This window comes from Trichosurus vulpecula, chromosome 4 (genome assembly GCF_011100635.1).
Source record: "Trichosurus vulpecula isolate mTriVul1 chromosome 4, mTriVul1.pri, whole genome shotgun sequence".
In the NCBI taxonomy this organism is placed as follows: Eukaryota; Metazoa; Chordata; class Mammalia; order Diprotodontia; family Phalangeridae; genus Trichosurus; species Trichosurus vulpecula.
Genome location: NC_050576.1, coordinates 55,593,977 through 55,611,585, shown reverse-complemented (window position 1 = coordinate 55,611,585; position 17,609 = coordinate 55,593,977). Strand labels below are relative to the sequence as shown.

The following is a 17,609-nucleotide window of genomic DNA, read 5'->3' as shown; positions in this document are numbered from 1 at the left end:
CAAACTTCTTGGGTTTTGTGCAGCTGTTCTCAGAGATATTTCTAGGCACCTATAAATTTTCAGTTCTTCTAAGGTGGTATGATCAAAGGAGAGTTGTTTACTCCTCTCCTGACCTGTGCTCTGGTCTGTAAGTGACCTTGAGCACTCTTTTCTGCCTTGGGACTCTGAAGAGGATTCCCTCTCCACAGCCACCACAAGCTCCACCACAGCAGTACTTCTCCTCACTCTGGGACCACCACCCAGGACTTCGACCCAGATCTAAGCAGGGCAAAGCAAGAGAATCCTGCCTCAGTGCCAGCAAAGAGATCCTGGCAATCCCCCTCTGATTAGTGGCTTGATCCCCCTACCATCTGTGGGCCAATAGCTCCTGAAGCAGTGGCTGCTGCTACCACCGCCACCTCCCAGAGGCTGGGACTGGACCGTGCTTCTCTCTCACCCAGATCTGACTGAGTTTTCCCACAGACCTTCTACATTGTCTTTGGCGTTTGTGGGTTGAAAAGTCTGGAAATCTCCACAGCTGCCAGTGATTCAGTCCCCTGAGACCCACTCCAGACCCATGTGTGCTGGCATGGCCCACGCTAGATGGCATTCCACTCCCAGCCCAGTATGATAGACCTTTCCTGTCAACCTTCCAGGTTGTCTGGGCTGGAGATTTGTTTCACTCTGTCATTCTGTGGGTTCTGCTGCTCTAGAATTTGCTTAGAGTCATTTTTAAAGGTACTTGGAGGGATGTGGGGGAGAACTCAAGCAAGTCCCTGCTTTTACTCTGCCATCTTGGCTCCAAACCCCCCGCCCCCCAACAAATATGTTTCTACTCAGTAAAGTGTAAGTTATTTAAGGGCAGGAATATTTATTTTATTTTTTTTCATCCCTCAGCCCCTGAAACTTTTTTTTGGTCCCCACCTTCTGTGCCTTCATTGGCACCAGGAATTGTCGGTGAGAAAACTCTGTTTAGCTATGTAGGTCATCTGATAGTCTTAGATAACTGCCTGGGAAACCAAAAGATTAGGTAACTTGCCCAAGATCACACAGAGGCAAGATCTGAACCCAGGTCTTCCCTGATTCCTATGCCAATTCATCTGTTGTCCTATGCTGCCTCCCCTGCCTGGCATTCTGTAGGTGATCAAGCAATGCTTGCTGAATTAAATTCAAAAACTTTCTTATCTTTTATTTTATTTGATCCTTACTTGGTGAGTTAGGCAAGTCAGATAGTGCTATTTCCACTTTAGAAATGGAAAAATAGATAAATTAAGTGACTTGCCCAGAATTCCAGCACTGGCTCATAAGAGCACTAGGATTAGAGCCTGGGTCTTTGGCTCCCAGAAAGAGGTCTACCCACTCCAGGGGGAATTCTGTTCTTTTCATCAACACTTGGGGGCTTGCATTCAGCAAGCACAGTACCTGGCACATAGCAAGCACTTAACTGAAGTCTTGTTTCCTTCCTTCCTTGTATTTCCCTGTTCAGATTAGGATCAAATTGTCCTCCAAAACCACAGCTGCTGCAGTCTTTCCAATAGTCAAGTCCACTCACAAGGATGACTTCCCCAAATCTTCAGACCCGTGGCTCTCTCAGCCGTGTGATTTTGGAGCCACTTTTGCAACTGAAAGAGCAAACTACTACTGGATACAATCTAGTAAGACTCATTTTAATAGAGAAATTTAAGGTCCCAAAGACTCACAGGTGGCAACTTGAGAACCACAAGTGAATATTATTATTCCAACTATTTTGTTTTTCTGTTGTTTCCTGTCAATATAGCATTCAAGTCAGACCAATAGTAAAAAAATGCCCTGAAATCTTTCTGGTCATTATATCGGCCAGCTGTGTTGTCAGGAATAAAAAAACCCATATTCACATAGTGTTTGAGGGTGTCCGAAGCACATTCTTCACAATCCTGTGAGGGAGGCGATGTAATCTATACTCCTACATTTTTGTGACATTTGCAAAAGTGCTCAACAACAAGTATCATCTTTGATCCAGCCTCCCAATAAAGCCTGTGAGGGACGTGCTACTGGTACTATTATCCCCATTTTACATATGAGGAAGCTGAATCTCAGACGGTATGATGACTTGTCCATGGCCACACAGCTAACCACTGTCTGAGCCGGGACTGAACCTACTCTCTTCACTCCAACTCTTTAGGACCTCTCACCTGTTGGTTAAAATTCCTGTTCAAAGCCAGACTCAGAAGGTCAGTGGCATATTTAGAAGAACTGTAGGGTTCACGGCCTTTGACGTGCTGGAAATCTTCTAGGCTGAAATTAGATTCTTTGGCATTGCTGGAAGACGTCCAGATGACCTGAGATGGAATGTCAGGATGACAAAGAAGAGGCTCCAGCTCCCGAATCTGAGATAAAAATAAAAATCTTTTTTAGGGCTACCAGGTGGGTCTATGGGAGCTCTCAATGCTTACCAAAAATAAATTTGTCAAAGGAACCAAAACCCAATCCATAAGCACCACAGTGAATGTCCCTATAATATCATTCCTCCAGAGTTCCCAATCTCTGAAGGTCAGACTCATTTTCTTTTTTACACCAAGACTTTGGAGAGACTGGAGATGAGTTGGAAACACAATCCAAGGAGCTATGAGTATGGCTGGGAGACTAGAGGCTCTGAAAGCCCATACGGGCAATCATACCAGGCATCAGACCCTAACACTGTGTATGTCAAGGGTGCCTGCAAAAATAATGGAAGAGAAGTAGCGCAAGGAGGTATTGGTGTCTTCTGGGGACCCAACCATGGTCTAAACATAAGTAGTACACATTCTGAACAACAGACAAACCAAGGAGCATCATTAGAAGCAGCTACCAAAGTGATCGAGCAAGCAAAGGCCCAAAATAAGGACACACTCACTGTGTGCACAGATAATCATCTTGTCACCAAAGGACTCATGAATGAATGGATTCACAATTGGAAAGAAAATGGCTGGAAAACAAGTAAAAATAAAGAAGTAGTCCACAAAGAACAATTCGCTAAGCTGGATACTATGACTCAGGACATGAATGTTGAGTGGAAGTATGTACCTACTGGTTCGAAAGTTGAAGGCAATACTGAAGCTAAAAGATTAGCCAGAGAAGCAACTAGAAAGAAGTGAGAAGACTCAATTAATACTTTGCAGAAGGTGAAATTTAAAGTGTTACTCTTTTTAGTCCTGCAATATAATCTCCAAATCAATCTCTTTACCCTTCTCCCCGTCTTGTGTTGTAGCTGTCTTCCATGACTATCTTTGTTTAGCTATGTGCTATTTTAATTTTTCTTCAATAATATGAACAAAATACTATATTTTATGTTATAAACATGCTATAAACAATTATAGAAATTGTTCACATGTACTACTAATTAGAGTAGAAATTATTATAAACATACTCTAAACAATTATAGAAATTATTCACATGTACTACTAATAAAAGAAAGGCAGATTCCTCATCTCTGTCAGATCCAACTGAACTCTGATGTGCTCAGCTCTTACCCTAAACTACCTATAAGCTAATCCAGACTGCTATCCAAAGATGCCTGTCTGGACCATGCAATCTGCCCCTCTGGTGCATTCTTATGACTTTTAGGAATTAGAACTTTTAAAAGTCTTTTCATTTACCCAACAATTGAACTCTCTAATAATATGTTGTCTCCTCCCCCACCCCCTGCCAAAGTGTGAACTTGACCATAGACTGTCTTTCCATGGTTGTCATCCACCCCCAATACTGAGCTTAGTAGGAATTCAATAAATGTTTTTTCATTAATTAAAAAAAAATATCATTCCTCCAGCTATTAACTTGTCCAGATGGTTGGCTTCTAATAGTCATGATCTTAATACGAAGGATAAAAGCTTCCCCAAAACAAAATTCTGGCAACGCAACATAAACAACCCTAATAGGGAAGAAAGCAGAGTATCGGAGAGAATACTTAAGAGTGAGATGTGAGTGCACAAGGAATCCTCTGATGAGCTAAGAGTAAAAGGACTTCTACAGAAAATGGAGCAGATATAAGGCCATGCAACCAAGGATGAGTAGAATGTGATGGCACAGACCTGTAAGAATGTCAAGAAAACTAAAGCTCAAAGGAAAGGTTTTTTCAGCTTTCAACCAAGAAGAGTAGGGTATATCTACCCTTTAAGACAGAAGATTCAGGAGAACCTAGTGTCTTGCAAATACACATCATTTAATAAGAAAGGTCCCACAGCCACAACCACAAAAGGTTTCCCAAACTATAAGCAAAAAAGAGGAAAAAAGGGAAGCCCATTGCTTGGCAGCAACATTACAATATTAATAGGCTGTATTGCTTCTGTTAAGGAGACTTATTTTCAAACTTGGATGGAGAAAAGAAAAATCAGAGAGAATTAAATCCAACATATATGTGAGGAATGTATTGCCAATCTGAGTTCATGCAGCCCCAACGAAGAACCTGTAGCTATGGTCAATGGTTGTTGGAGAATCGTGGAGAAAGGAAAGGTACTGGAGGGCTGTAATCAGGCAAATAACATCCCTATTTTCCAAAAGCAAAAGGCACATTGCCTGTTAACAAGACAACCTGATAGTCATTACTAGCAAAATTCCAAAAGGGATCATCAAGTAGATGGTTTGTGAGCACTTAGAAAAGGGAAGAAGCGATCGCAATGAATCAGCATGGAAATATCAGGAACACATCAAGCCAAGCGATTCATTTCCTTCTGATAGTTACTAGAGTAGCAGGCCAGGAGATTGCTTTATACACAGTAAAATGCCTTGCCGAAATCTGGATTTACTGGCCTTTCATAAATCCCTGTAGTTTGGATGACAGTAGCTAGATTCATAACTAGGTTAAATGACTAAACCAAAATACTACTAACTAACAGATCCCTGCGAATCTAGAAGGTCCCTAGTAGCTTGCCATTGACCCAGCTAGTTTAGTTCTGCAATTTAATCACTGTCTTAGACAAAGACAATACAAAAGACCTGATTATTAAGTCCACAGAGGGCTCAGAACTGAGTGGGACAGCCAACACGATACATGTGATGAAAGAAATTCAATCCAACAGGATAGGCCCAAATCTAACAAGAAGAAACAATGTCTTACACTGAAGATGTCGCTGCACATGTAAAAAGATAGAGACAATTCAGTTAGACAGCAATTCTTATGAAAGAATCTAAGTCAACAGATGGCATGGCTGCTGCAAATGGCAGTGTGATTTTTTTTTTTAAGAGTCTGGACCTGTAGTTTCAACAGAGTAGGTGAGCTCCCAGGTAGACAACTCCCTTCACCAACACAGACCAGCACCTGATCTGCAACTTATAGTCTTAGAGAGTTGTCTAGGACACTGAAAGGTCCCACAGCCAGTATGTGCTAGAGGTCAGATCTGACCTAAGTCTATCTGGCTCTGAGGCTAACCTTCTATCCACTATACCATGGTATCTTTAATGTGATCTTGGGCTAAAATGATAAGCATTCACAACAATGGAGGAGATAGTTTCAATGTACCCTGGCTTTCATCACACCAACCCTGGCATATTATATTTCGTTCTGGGCACCATATTTTAGAAGGACCACTGAGAAAATGGAGAGTATTTCCATGAGCACCACAATGATAAAGGAATCATGTTATAGATGTGGATGGTTTGAAGAGCAGGGTATATCTAACCTTTAAGACAGAAGATTCAGGAGAACTTAGTGTCTCACAAATAGATGTCATTTAATAAAAATGTATTCAATTTCATTCCAATTTGCCTATATTTGAGGGGCCAACACACAAAAGGGAAATTAGGCTTATGCATGGATGTGAAAGGAAGGAAAAATAAAGACAAAGAACAGTTACAGAGGCACATTTCACCTCAGCATAAGGAAGAATTATAATCAGAGTGATTCATAAAAGGAATCGACTACTTCCTAATACTGGGTTCTCTATCATTAGAAGTAGTCAGCAGCTAAATAAGACTAGTCAGGGATGTTGTACAGGAAATGCCTACTACACAGGGAGTCTGATAAAATAACCTCTAAATTCAACAACCACCTCTGCCTCTAAGATTCATAGTTCTACGATTCTTTACACCCAGACCTACGAAGGCCAGCTTTTGTTTCTTATGAAGTGTTTTACAGCAAAACAAATGAGATCTGAAAACCTAACTCAAAAGGGAGAAGGAAGCCCGGAGGAAGACAAGTAAGCATGAGTAGCCTTGGTATTATTTTGTTTGAAGAAAAGAAATCTTTGGTGGGCAGGGGGAAGAGGACTCTCCCACCAAAAGAAGATGTAAATGCTTAAAATGCTTTAAACAAGTGGCTTTCATGATAAAAGAAAAGCAAGGAAAACTGGAAAGAAAACAATCTATCTACCAGGTATATTATAAACAATTAAAGAAAAGAGGGAAAGAAAAAGGCAAAACATAAAGAGGACTGATATAGATTCTAAGGAGTAAAAAGGAAACAAAAGACTTCTTATAAGTTATTACTTCATACTTCTGTGATTCCATACTTTATAGCATTTAGCTATCAGCTCTCCCTAAGAAACAGCAACCGGGATAATCATCCCTGGCCCTTAACTAGGGGTATCCCTAGCTGGGACATGGATAAGATCATTATAACTGCCTGAAGAGGCTAGCAGGTTGAGGAGAGGGTAATGGTGCCTGCTAGCTAGTGCTGGAATAAAGTAATGTGAAGCACTTTTTTACATACAATTAGCAACCCTCTCCCTATAATACATCCTTTAAGCTGCATGTTTGCCCTCCATAACATCTCTCTTCCCTTTCAATGTTACCCTTACATTCATCAGCCTGATTTGCCTCGTTGGCACACATCCCTTTAGGGATGGCTTTGCGCACAGTGTGGTCCACTGTGGGACCTCATTTCTTTTCCAAAGCAAGTAAATGAAAGCTGATATGTGAAATGAGACTCTAGAGTTGTTGGGTTAAAGAAATGAGAACGATCAAGTGTTAGACCTGGGCAACAGAAACAACCGGAGAAATACTAGACCCCATCTTGTACCAGACAGTGTCTGGTGGAACAATGAACCATGGCAGAAGTTCCAAAGGGACTGGATTAATGCCAGGTATGTTTATAGGGCCAGCAAAAAAACAGAGCACTGAAAACAGGGAGAAAGTCCTCAGCCTGGAGAGTGTTAAGAAATTCTAAGTCATGCAGTGGGTAGAAGTATCCATTTGAACCATCTAGCTGATATGAAGTGGCATTTCCCAGGACAAGTGAGGTGCCAGAATGGACCTGCCTGATCCCAAGAAACGAAGATAAACCCAGTTGGGGGATATCAGAAAGAGTTCATGAGTACTTTGCATATTAAGCTTTTATTTTGCCCTATTTCTGTAAGGGGGGTGGAGATATAGGATTAATCTGGCATAGGAGCGTTTTCTCCTATTTATTTGTACTAGTAGGACAGAAGCAATAACATGGATAACCAAAAATGGCAGAGACATCAAAATTGTATTCAACCAGAGAATCCATTATCCCAATAACTGTTGGTGGCAGATTTACAACCTGAAACCTACAAAGACAGCAAGATCCCATTTCTTGAGAACATGCTCCACAAGTGGCAGGAGGTAGGGGATCAAGAGTGTTTTGGACATAAGGAAATTTTAATTTAACATTGTTTATAAAAGAACTGACCAAGCAGATGAAAAACATCTGGGAACAATGAGAATTGACTGGTTTTGGTTTTTATGTCGAAGTTTTTAAAGCCAGAGCCTGTAAACTTGAGTGTGTGTACATGTGTACATACGTACATACATACATACATATATATACCTATATGTATACAAACTTACATATATAAATCCATATATATGTGTGTGTATACATATACATATACATATACATATACATATATATGAACCTACACACATACACACACGCAGTTTGATAACTGCATTTCAATATAACTGGTTTCCTTTGCAATGTTTTATTTCATACATTTAAAAACACTACTCTGAGAAGAGGCTCATAAACTTCACCAGCTTCTCAAAGGGATCCCCTTGACAGAAAAAAAAAAAAGTTAAGGAGCACTATTTTCTGTGATATAAGCACATGACCATGCTTAGAAGCAGATAAGGAGAAGTAATATTCCAGTATTTAGGATAATAACCTATTTTAAATACAACTTAATAGAAGTAATATTAGCAATAATTTCTATTTAAAAGAACAGCAACAGAATGTGTTCCTCTCTTCTTTCTGCAAATAGGTTGCTCTAACTATCTAATTCTAAATCAGATACATGGAATGTATAATAAAATGTAATAAAGCATGGAATCCCTCCTGAACCCTGTCAGGATATCACAGAAGACTTTAGAGCCCTATCTATTTTAGCTACTTCAAAATACACAGAATTACTCTTTAAATTCCTCTCTGGGGTCCATGCTACCAAGTCATGTCATAAAAGGACCTTTTGGTAGCTAAACCACCTAAAGATGGAGTCAAAGTTGGCTTGTCTAAAAGGAATGATGCATAATGAATGCATGTATTAATGTATGTATATATTGTATTTATGGATGGGTGGATGGATGAAGGGATGTGCTAATGAATGATGATATAATGAATATAATGAATGACGTATAATGAATTACAAACTGGGTTTTGTAACAGAAAAGGGCAGTGAAGGTCAATGAAATAAATCATACCAACACTCATAAGTAACCTCAGACTGTAACCTCCTGTTATACAAGGAGACGACAATGGAGGCAGAGGCCCAGGAAACGTGAGGGAGAAAACCAGACACAGCTACTCTAATTAAGTCTTCCCTAGAATAAGCTCCTATTTAACAACCAGCTTCTGTTCATTCTCACGTACAGGACTGAATCAGGACCAATGTAGTGAAATGGCCTTCACTTCCCATCACAGCTAAGCAAAAGCTCAAGAGTCTGTCTTTACCAGAATAAAGTGGCCGAAAACATTGGTTTCAAACACCTCCTGTAGTCCATCGGCAGTGACCCTGTCATCCTGGGTCAATAGGCCTTCGGCTGTGGCGAACATATGAAATACTTTTCTGAAAGAGAACAAAAGAATATAGTCAAACTAGAATGCTTTAACCTGATCTCTTGGTGTCAAATCAAACTCACCAAATCTGCCCACTGCTATTCAAATCACATAGTTCAAACCACAACAGTCCAGCTATCTCTTGATTTACCCAATGGCCTTGAAGGATAATGACTCAAGAAAAGGCCTTAAAAGAAGGCCTGCTGTCTCTAACAGTCCTTTGTGTTCCCAAGGGCTGGGAAGTGAATATAACTGTGTGTACTACGTGATTTTTAAAATGCCTTCTTTCAGATAAACATAGCCCCTCCTCCTAGCAACTATCCACTGGGGTGCCTACCCTAAAAGCATCAAGATTTCACAGAGCTTTGATAACACTTCACCCAAGATATGACTGACAGGATTCAATTTCCCTTTCATAAAAGTGGTAAGATCAGCTCTACCCATGATCTCTCCATCCAATTACCCCCCACCACTTTTCTCTGATATTCCCAAATCAACTTGCTATATTGATCACTGACAAAACTGGACACAAAAAATTGAAGCAGCTTAACTCCACTGAGTAGCTCTGCTTCCCACTGGTCATGTTCTGGTCCCTACTGATGCACCCTCTGAACTAGACCTCCAGAGGCCAAGCCTTAGAGGAGCTAAATCACTAAGCTCCAAAACTCCTGCCCCAGGACCATACTGTCTTCCCTGAGGAGAGCCCCCATTATTTAGCTGGCCTTAGATCCCTGAAAGTGCTTCTCTATAGTTATCTTCCTGCCTTGGCAAACCCATCTCCTCCACCTTCTCTCCCTGACTCCTACTCCTCCTTTCTCTGGCAATAACAACCAAAGCATCTCTAAAACTGTCCCATGGTTCTATCTACTATCTCTGTAACTTCCTAGACCAGAACACCCTTCCTAGATATATTGTCTCATCCTATTTGAAGATCCTTAGGGTCTGAAATGCTCTTTTGTATTTATTTATAGCCCCATGCATTTAGCACAGTGACAGCCCCTACAAAGTGTTTAACAAATGCTTTTGTGTTCATCTGTTTATCTGAAAAATCTTCAAGTTACCTTGAGAAGAGGCCAGAAAAAAGTGCTTTTAAATTCAACTGTGGATTTGGCATAATCCCAGCATTCATATAGAAGTAGTCTAGACGCTCAAACCTAGAAGTAAAATACAAATACAAAATCATTGATTCATTCAGCATATATTTAGAAAACTTGAAAACCCCAGAGTATGGTCATTAAAGAGAAATGCACGAAGGGTAAAACTTTCTTCCTGAACCAAGAAGATGACAACAGTCGACAAAGAAACGTGTTATGAGGCTTTTCTCTTAAAAACTAGTCACTGTCAAAATAAACGCTCAAATATCACTGGTAGCTCTTGGGCTTAGGTCTTCACATGTAAAGAATTTTCCAGTGAGGATCATGTCTCAGGAGCAAAAGTACTCTTGATTTCCCTATCACTAATTGACAACCAGATGAATCTAATTATCAAAGTCAATATGGTGAGACCAGGGGAACATCTATTTTTCATGCCAAATTCTATTCAATTCAGCACACATTCATGTAACTAGGAGTTTAGAAAGCGTTCCCAAAAGAACTTCCCAAAAGGACATTACAGCTAAACCTATTCATGCATGATGAATTATTGATACATTATCTAAGCACCTATTTAGGAATATCGCTATCTTTTTCTGGAAATGTAATATAAAGATTCATTTCTACAACACAAATAATCTGACTTCAGCTTAACTAACTACCCTCAAAGTTGCGAATTTAAATCTGCCTTTAAAAAAATAACCAGACTAGAACAACCTTTATTTTTCATGCCTCACTGTTTTTTCCTATTAGTAATCAAACTTGGCACTAAGGTAAACAAGAAGCTGCTCAGAAGAATAAAAATGGCATAAGTAAGCACGCTGGAAGATCATGCCAAAAAGGTCTCATCATATCCCTTGGACTTTCAACTCAAGTATTCTTCATGCAGTTCTGTAACTTAAAGATGACGTCTGGGGAGCAGACTGTACATTAAACTCTGCAATTAGTTTCTGAAAAATGAACTCTCCTTCCCTGGAGTCCTTTAAGAACAAGACCTACACTCACCTGGCTAAGGCCCCACTCCCAGAATGCAATGGTCCAACCCTACAGTGCTTTAGATCAATCGACAGTGACCTTTTGAGGATCTGGGCCAGAGATTTTTTCAGTTCAGAGAAGGTCTGGGGTAGAAATCTGTAAATGGATCCTAGCCAGCACCTCATGTTGACTTCAGCTGATTGTCTTAAGAGTTGTGGAGGCCAGGGAGAGGCGTATATGACTTGCACATGGTCACACAGGGAACATACGTCAGAAGCAGAACCTGAACCCGTATCTTCCTACTTCTAAAGTCAGCCCTCTAACCACTAAGCCACCCTGATTCTCGACTATTTCTTCCCTTTTTAAAAGTTTTACTGACATGTTTTTTCCCCCAGGAAAAAAAAAAAGCTTTTACTGAGAGAAAACACAATAAACTCCAGAGTGCTTTATTCCCCAACCAACCCACTTTAACCTAGAAGCAATAAGGGACTCAGACCACTCAGTTTTCCCTCACATACTTCATGGGACCAGGGCGAGACAGGTGGGAGAGTGGGGGGGGGTGGGGGGAGAAGGGCTGGGGGCAGGGCAGAAGTTAACATCTGGCCTGAGAGCTGCTGGGTAAAGTGTTAGAGAGAAGAGTCCAAGGACAGCTTTACCCAACTCATCTTCCTCAACTGGCCAGGCCTAGAAGGAGTTTTACTGTTCCATGCCAAAGAAGAGAATTCCCTTACTGGGCTTGGAAGAGGGCTGGGACTGAAGGAAGCAGACAGAGCAGCAGGAACACCCAGGGCCAGGGGCTTCAGGGCCATAATTCCACTTCGATTACTCTTTATTTCCTGACCAAATGCCTAGGCAAAGGGACCCATCCCCAAGCCACACTACTCTGCTACTGGCTAATTCTTCCACAGGGCTGAGCCCTCCTGCTTGGCACCCCCAAACTGGGGGTTGGAGGAAGGGGAATCTGTGACGTCTCAAAGCTTCACCTGTCTCTTGGAGCACTAGCTCTCACTGGAAGGGATGAGAGAAGGGGCTGGATGATATGGGGGGGGGGGGCTATGTGTGGTAGGGGTGGGAGGTGGGTATGTGTGTCACTTCAAGGGAAAAAGAAACAAGATTTTAAAGAGTGACAGCCTTTATAGGGCCCAGTCAAGCCATGCTTCTAATAGGTGTCTGGCATTTGGACCTAAGACAATAGATTCCTTGAACAACCCCACCACCCCACCAAAAAAAAAAAAAACCCAGAAACCAAAAAACACCAAAACTGAGTAGAGGCAAGGTTTCAGGGGCTAAGGGAAGGACAGCATCCAAGTTGCAATGAGAAGCCCTGTCTATTTGTCATGGTAGATGTGCTAAAGTTGGGGAGATTTCCCTCATCCAGACTTCCGGCGATGTTGTCTCGGCCTCAGGTGGTGCATGAGGAGCCAGAGCATGTCAGGGTGGTGCAGGCTGTCCTCATCCCAATCACATCCTTTAACCTAGTTAGCAACATGGAAGCCTCAACAGTAGCTGCTCAGACCTTGACATCATGGTCAGCAGCACAGGCAGGTGGGGGTAGGGCTCTAGACAGTTCACCACACCTCCCTTGTTCCCTTCCATGAAGTGGATGATCCGGCAGGACGATTTCTCCCAAAGGAAGATGTGCCCACAGTCGCTGCCGCTCTTCTGTGCATTATTTCGGTGCCCCTTATAACTCTTGAGGAACCGGGCACCATCGCTGTGAGAAGAGTTGAAGAGATAAATGCCTTCAGCACTGTAACTGGCAAGGAGCTCTGGGCCATCGTGGCTGCACACAAGACAGGTGATGTTTGCTTTGGACTCACTGTTTACCAGGCGATGAGGACAAACTTTCTTCAGCACACCATTATTCTCATTCTCATCAATTTTATGCTGGCCACAAATACTCACAAATTGATCTTGCCCACCCACTGCAAATTGGTAGCGTTGGCGGGGTTCACGTAGATTGTATATAGCCCAACTTTCTTCTCCTTCTCCTTTGTCACCACCAGTTTCAGTGCTGGTAGGTCTTGCTGGAGGTCAATGGTGAAAACAACTGCATCTTCATCAGCAAATAGGATAGAGAGTCTGGCTCCAGGGCCAACTTATGGGAGGCTCCTTTGTGCTGGGCAAAACGCTTGGTATTCCTGCAGCACTGATAGACAGTTCTGCTACCAGCACCTGCCCATCACGGGCACACATGGCAAGAGTTGAGTCAGCATTGTTGGGAAGGACTTGGTCTGGAAGACATTATTTTGGGGCCACTCTCAAAAGGCAATACAGGTCGCCTCCTACACCACCATCTTGAGGTCATCACTGCCACTGGCCAGCCAGGTGCCACGCTGTTTCAAGGGCAGGGTATGGACACAACTAGTGTGGTTCTCTAGTCCATGCTGCAGGTGGAAGCACTGCACAAAGACTTGTGCTCCACAAGTTTTGTACACAAAATGAGCACTTGAGCCCAGCTCCCTGTCTCTCAGGGCTGGGGGCCGGGGCAGAGCTGATGTCTCTAAGGTCACCCAGTCCTCAAGGACTTGTTTATCATCTGATGAGTCCTGTTCACGATTGGCCCATTTGTGCTGAACCCGGCACCAGGGCTGCTCTTCCTCCTTTTCCTTCTCCAAGTGGTCACAGACCCGATTTTCATCATTAATGGAGTAATGGCCAGTGTCCTCCATGCTATCAGAATCTTTGTCTTCACCTGAGCTCTCTGTGTCTGTGCCTTGGCTTTCTGTGCTGGTACAGTTGGAGCCACTCTTGTTATCCCCAGTTAGGTTCAGGCTTAGGTCTGAAGCCCCCACCTCAATGCTTGAGGATGTTTCTTTCCCCTCTTCTGTCCCAGACATCTCCTCTGCACTGCTGGATAAGCTTCCATTCACAAGGTCTGTTTTGCCATTTGTGCTGCTCCCTTTACCAGACATCTTGAGTTGTATTTGTTGTAGCCAGCCTGGACTTCCCACTTTATGGCTGAAGTAAGGCCTCGCTGGACTCCTGAGAAAATAACTCTGTAGACTCACTGAAGGACGAGCAGGTCAGAGGTTGTCTGGCTGGGGCGATTACAAGCCTGGGAGCCACAGAGGCTCTGTGCCCCACTCCCCACTTCAGGGCATCCTTCTGCCAGTAGCTGCTCTGGCTGCGCCGGGCTGCCTGGTCTGCTGCCCCCACTGCCACCACCATCTTACACTGACCAGACATGGTTTATTTTTTTTACAAACATTTTCAGATTACTCCCATTCCTTGAAAACTCTTGTGTAACAAAGTAACACAATTAGGCAAAACTATGATAGTGACCTCAACTGAAAGTGAAAATACTCCTCATCAGTAGAAGCCCATCTCTGCTTCTCTATTTTAATTTTTTTTAATTAACAGAAATCTATTTTATTTTCCTCTCACCACCATTCCCCCTATCCCACTAGGAAAACAAAGAAAAGAAAAACAAATTCCTTCTAACAAATATGTATACTCGAACAAATCAAATTCCCTCATTGGCTGTTTACAAATATACATGTAATTTTATATATGTATACACACACACGTATCTGAATATCACTTCTCTGTCAGGAAGTAGAAAGTATCATTGGTTCTCAAGAATAGTCATTGTATTGATCATAGTTCCTATAGCTTTCAAAGCTATTTTGTTTTTCACTCATTATTTTACAAATTGTTCTGATTCTGTTCATTTTTATAATACTGATATTACCACATAAATTATTCTGGATCTGCTCACTTCTCCTGCCTCAGTTCACATAAATCCTTCCATGTCTCTTTTAAATCTTCCATTTCTCATTTTTTACAACACTGTAGTACTCCATCACATTCAAAGACCGTGAATTATCCAGCCATTCCTTGATTGATGGGCTTCCTTTAGCTTCCAATTTGGGGGAGAACCATGAGAAGAGATGCTATAATTTATTTTTAATGCAGAAGATCTTTTTATATTTCTCTGATTTCTTTTGGGTATGGGCCTAACAGTGTTATAGCTGGCTCAAAGGTTATGCATTGCTTAGTAACTATTTGTAAGTAATTCCTAACTGCTTTCCAGAATGGCTAGACCCATCACAGGTACACCAACAGGGTTATTAATGTGTGTTTTCCCAGAGTCCTCAGAATATTGATCATTTTCCCTTTTTGTCACCTTACACAATTTGGTGGGTGTGAGGTAGGATCTTAGAACTGTTCTAATTTGTATTTTTTGAATTAGAGATTTGGAGTATTTTTTTCATATGGCTATAAATATGCTGGATCTCTTCCCTTGAGAACTGCCTGTTCACATTCCTAGACTATATATTAATTGGGGAATGGCTCTTTTTCCTGTAAATTTGAATCAGTCCTTTATATATTGTAGAAATGAACTTTTATTAGAGAAACTTTCTGCAAAGATTTTTCCCCCAGTATCACTTTTCTTTATTGGAGTTGTTTGTACAAAAATGTTTTAATTTTATGTAATTAAAATTATCCATTTTGACTTCTATGATCCTTTCTATCCCTGGTTTGGTCAAGAATTTTTCTTCTATCCACAGAACTGATAAGTAATTTTTTTCCTATATTTCTCTAATTTGCTTTTATATGTAGGTCAGATCTTAATTTGGAGCTCAACCTTGGATAAGATGTGAGGTGTTGGGTTAAATCTAATTTCTTCTATACTGCTATCTAATTTCCCCAGCAATTTTTGTCAAATAGTGAGTCCTCATCCCAGCAGCTGGGTCTTTGGGTTTCTCCAACACTAGGCTTTGAGATACATTTGTTTCGTTACGTTGTGTATGCAATCTGTTTTACTGATCAATTGCTTTATTTTTTAAACAGTACCAAATCATTTTGAGAACTACTGCTTTGTTATGGCTTAAGACCTAGCACTGGTCAGGCCCCCTTGATTCCCAGTTCTTTTAATTATTTCTTTTGAAATTATTTTCTCTACTTTATAAAGTAAAACCCTGGTAATTTGCTATATTATGAACTAAGTTAATTTAGGTAGTACTATCATTTTTATTATATTGACTCATCCTACCTATGAGCATTTAATAGTTTTTCAATTATTAAGACCTGTAAATAATAGTTTGTAGTTGCATTTATACATTTCTTATGTGTAACTTGAAAGGTACATGCCCAAGAATTTTATACATCCCATAGTTATTGTAAATGGAATTTCTTCATCTCTTTCTTATTAGGCTTTTATTATATAGAATTATTTAGTATTATATAGTATTATATTATAAAGTATTATATATTATATAATATATAATTATATATTATATAGTATTATATATAATTATATATTATACATATATAATTATATATTATATAGTATTATATTATAAAGTATATATTATAAAGTATTATATAGAAAAGCTGATGACCTGCATTAATTTACTTTATATCCTGCAACTTTGAGGCGGTTACTGTTTCAATTTGAGGCAGTTACTGTTTCAATTAAGTTTTTAGTTCTATCTTTGGCATTCTTTAAGTCCACCATCATATTACTTGCAAAAAAGTTCTAATACTGCTTCTTCTTGACTCGTGCTTAATTCCCTCAATTTCTTTCTCTCATCTTAATTCCACAGCCAGCATTTCTAATACTATGTCAAACAGAAGAGTTGACAACGGGCATCCTCACTTCATCTGAGACTCCTGGAAAGGGCGGTAGTTTATCTTGATTATTATTTGATTATTTATCCTCATGCATTGGTAGTTCTTGGTTTTAGATATAGATTATTTTTCTCTGGGCTATTTCATAACATCACCAACAACATCAACTATGGTGAAAGGAATCACTTGGTGTTTGGAAGCAGAATTCAGAAAATGTACTAAGTTCCCTAAAAGAACGGTGTTAGAAAAATTACTTGGAAATCTAAAATATGGGGCAGGGAAAGGACATCAATGAAGTAACATGGCCTGTAACAACAAAGGTTGGGAGGAGAAAAGAAAGTGGGATTTGTCCCTTCTGAAGCTACATGTCTAGAAAAAGGGAAATGGAAATGGTTCTAATGACACAGGGAATCTATTTCAGGCCTTGGAGGCTGGGGAAGCAAGAGTATCAGTTTTTGAAGCAGGTGCCAGCACAACAAAATAACCCCTGCACTTTCTTTCATTTTCTCCCTTCAGCTTCTCTGCACAAGGCTCAGGATGGCACAGCAGACAGAAGGCCTGCCTCCCTGTCAGGAAGCCAGGGGCTCGTGCACCTCTGACCCACACCGGCAAGACACTCATCCTCTCAGAACCCCAGAAAGCACTCTAAGGCTAAAAGCTGCAGGGCACCTACTGAACTGCACTGGTAGAGGGAGTCTCTCTATTGGCAAGTCCCTATAAAAATAAAATTGTAAGTCCAATTCATCTTATCTGCACAGGGAGAAAAAAAGGCTGCATGTTAAATTTCTCACACTGGACCAATTTTAGAAAGGTGGTTACATTACTGCTCTGAGAAACAAGTTAAAATTGAGAAGACATAGGGCTGAAGGAAAAGAACACTAGCGGTGAAGTCAGACACTTGGGTTCTAACCGAAATTCTGTCACTGACCAATTTTGTGCCATCTCAAGTTTACGTAACCTCTCTGTGCCTCACTAACAAAGAGAAAGAAGCCCTATCCCATCTACTTCACAGGGTGGCTCCA

General features: G+C 40.9%; 1 protein-coding gene and 1 pseudogene across 1 annotated transcript in view; both read right to left on the bottom strand.

Annotated features, from left to right (window-relative positions):
* HSD17B7 (hydroxysteroid 17-beta dehydrogenase 7) overlaps positions 1–17,609 on the bottom strand; it is a 35,972-nt gene that overhangs the window by 8,862 nt on the left and 9,501 nt on the right. The window contains exons 3-5 of the mRNA XM_036757237.1: positions 10,006–10,098; positions 8,840–8,954; positions 2,151–2,345 (exon numbers count right to left, since the gene is read on the bottom strand). Coding sequence (XP_036613132.1) covers positions 2,151–2,345; positions 8,840–8,954; positions 10,006–10,098 — 403 coding nt within the window. The remainder of the gene's footprint in view (positions 1–2,150; positions 2,346–8,839; positions 8,955–10,005; positions 10,099–17,609) is intronic.
* LOC118845909 lies at positions 12,381–14,036 on the bottom strand (annotated as a pseudogene).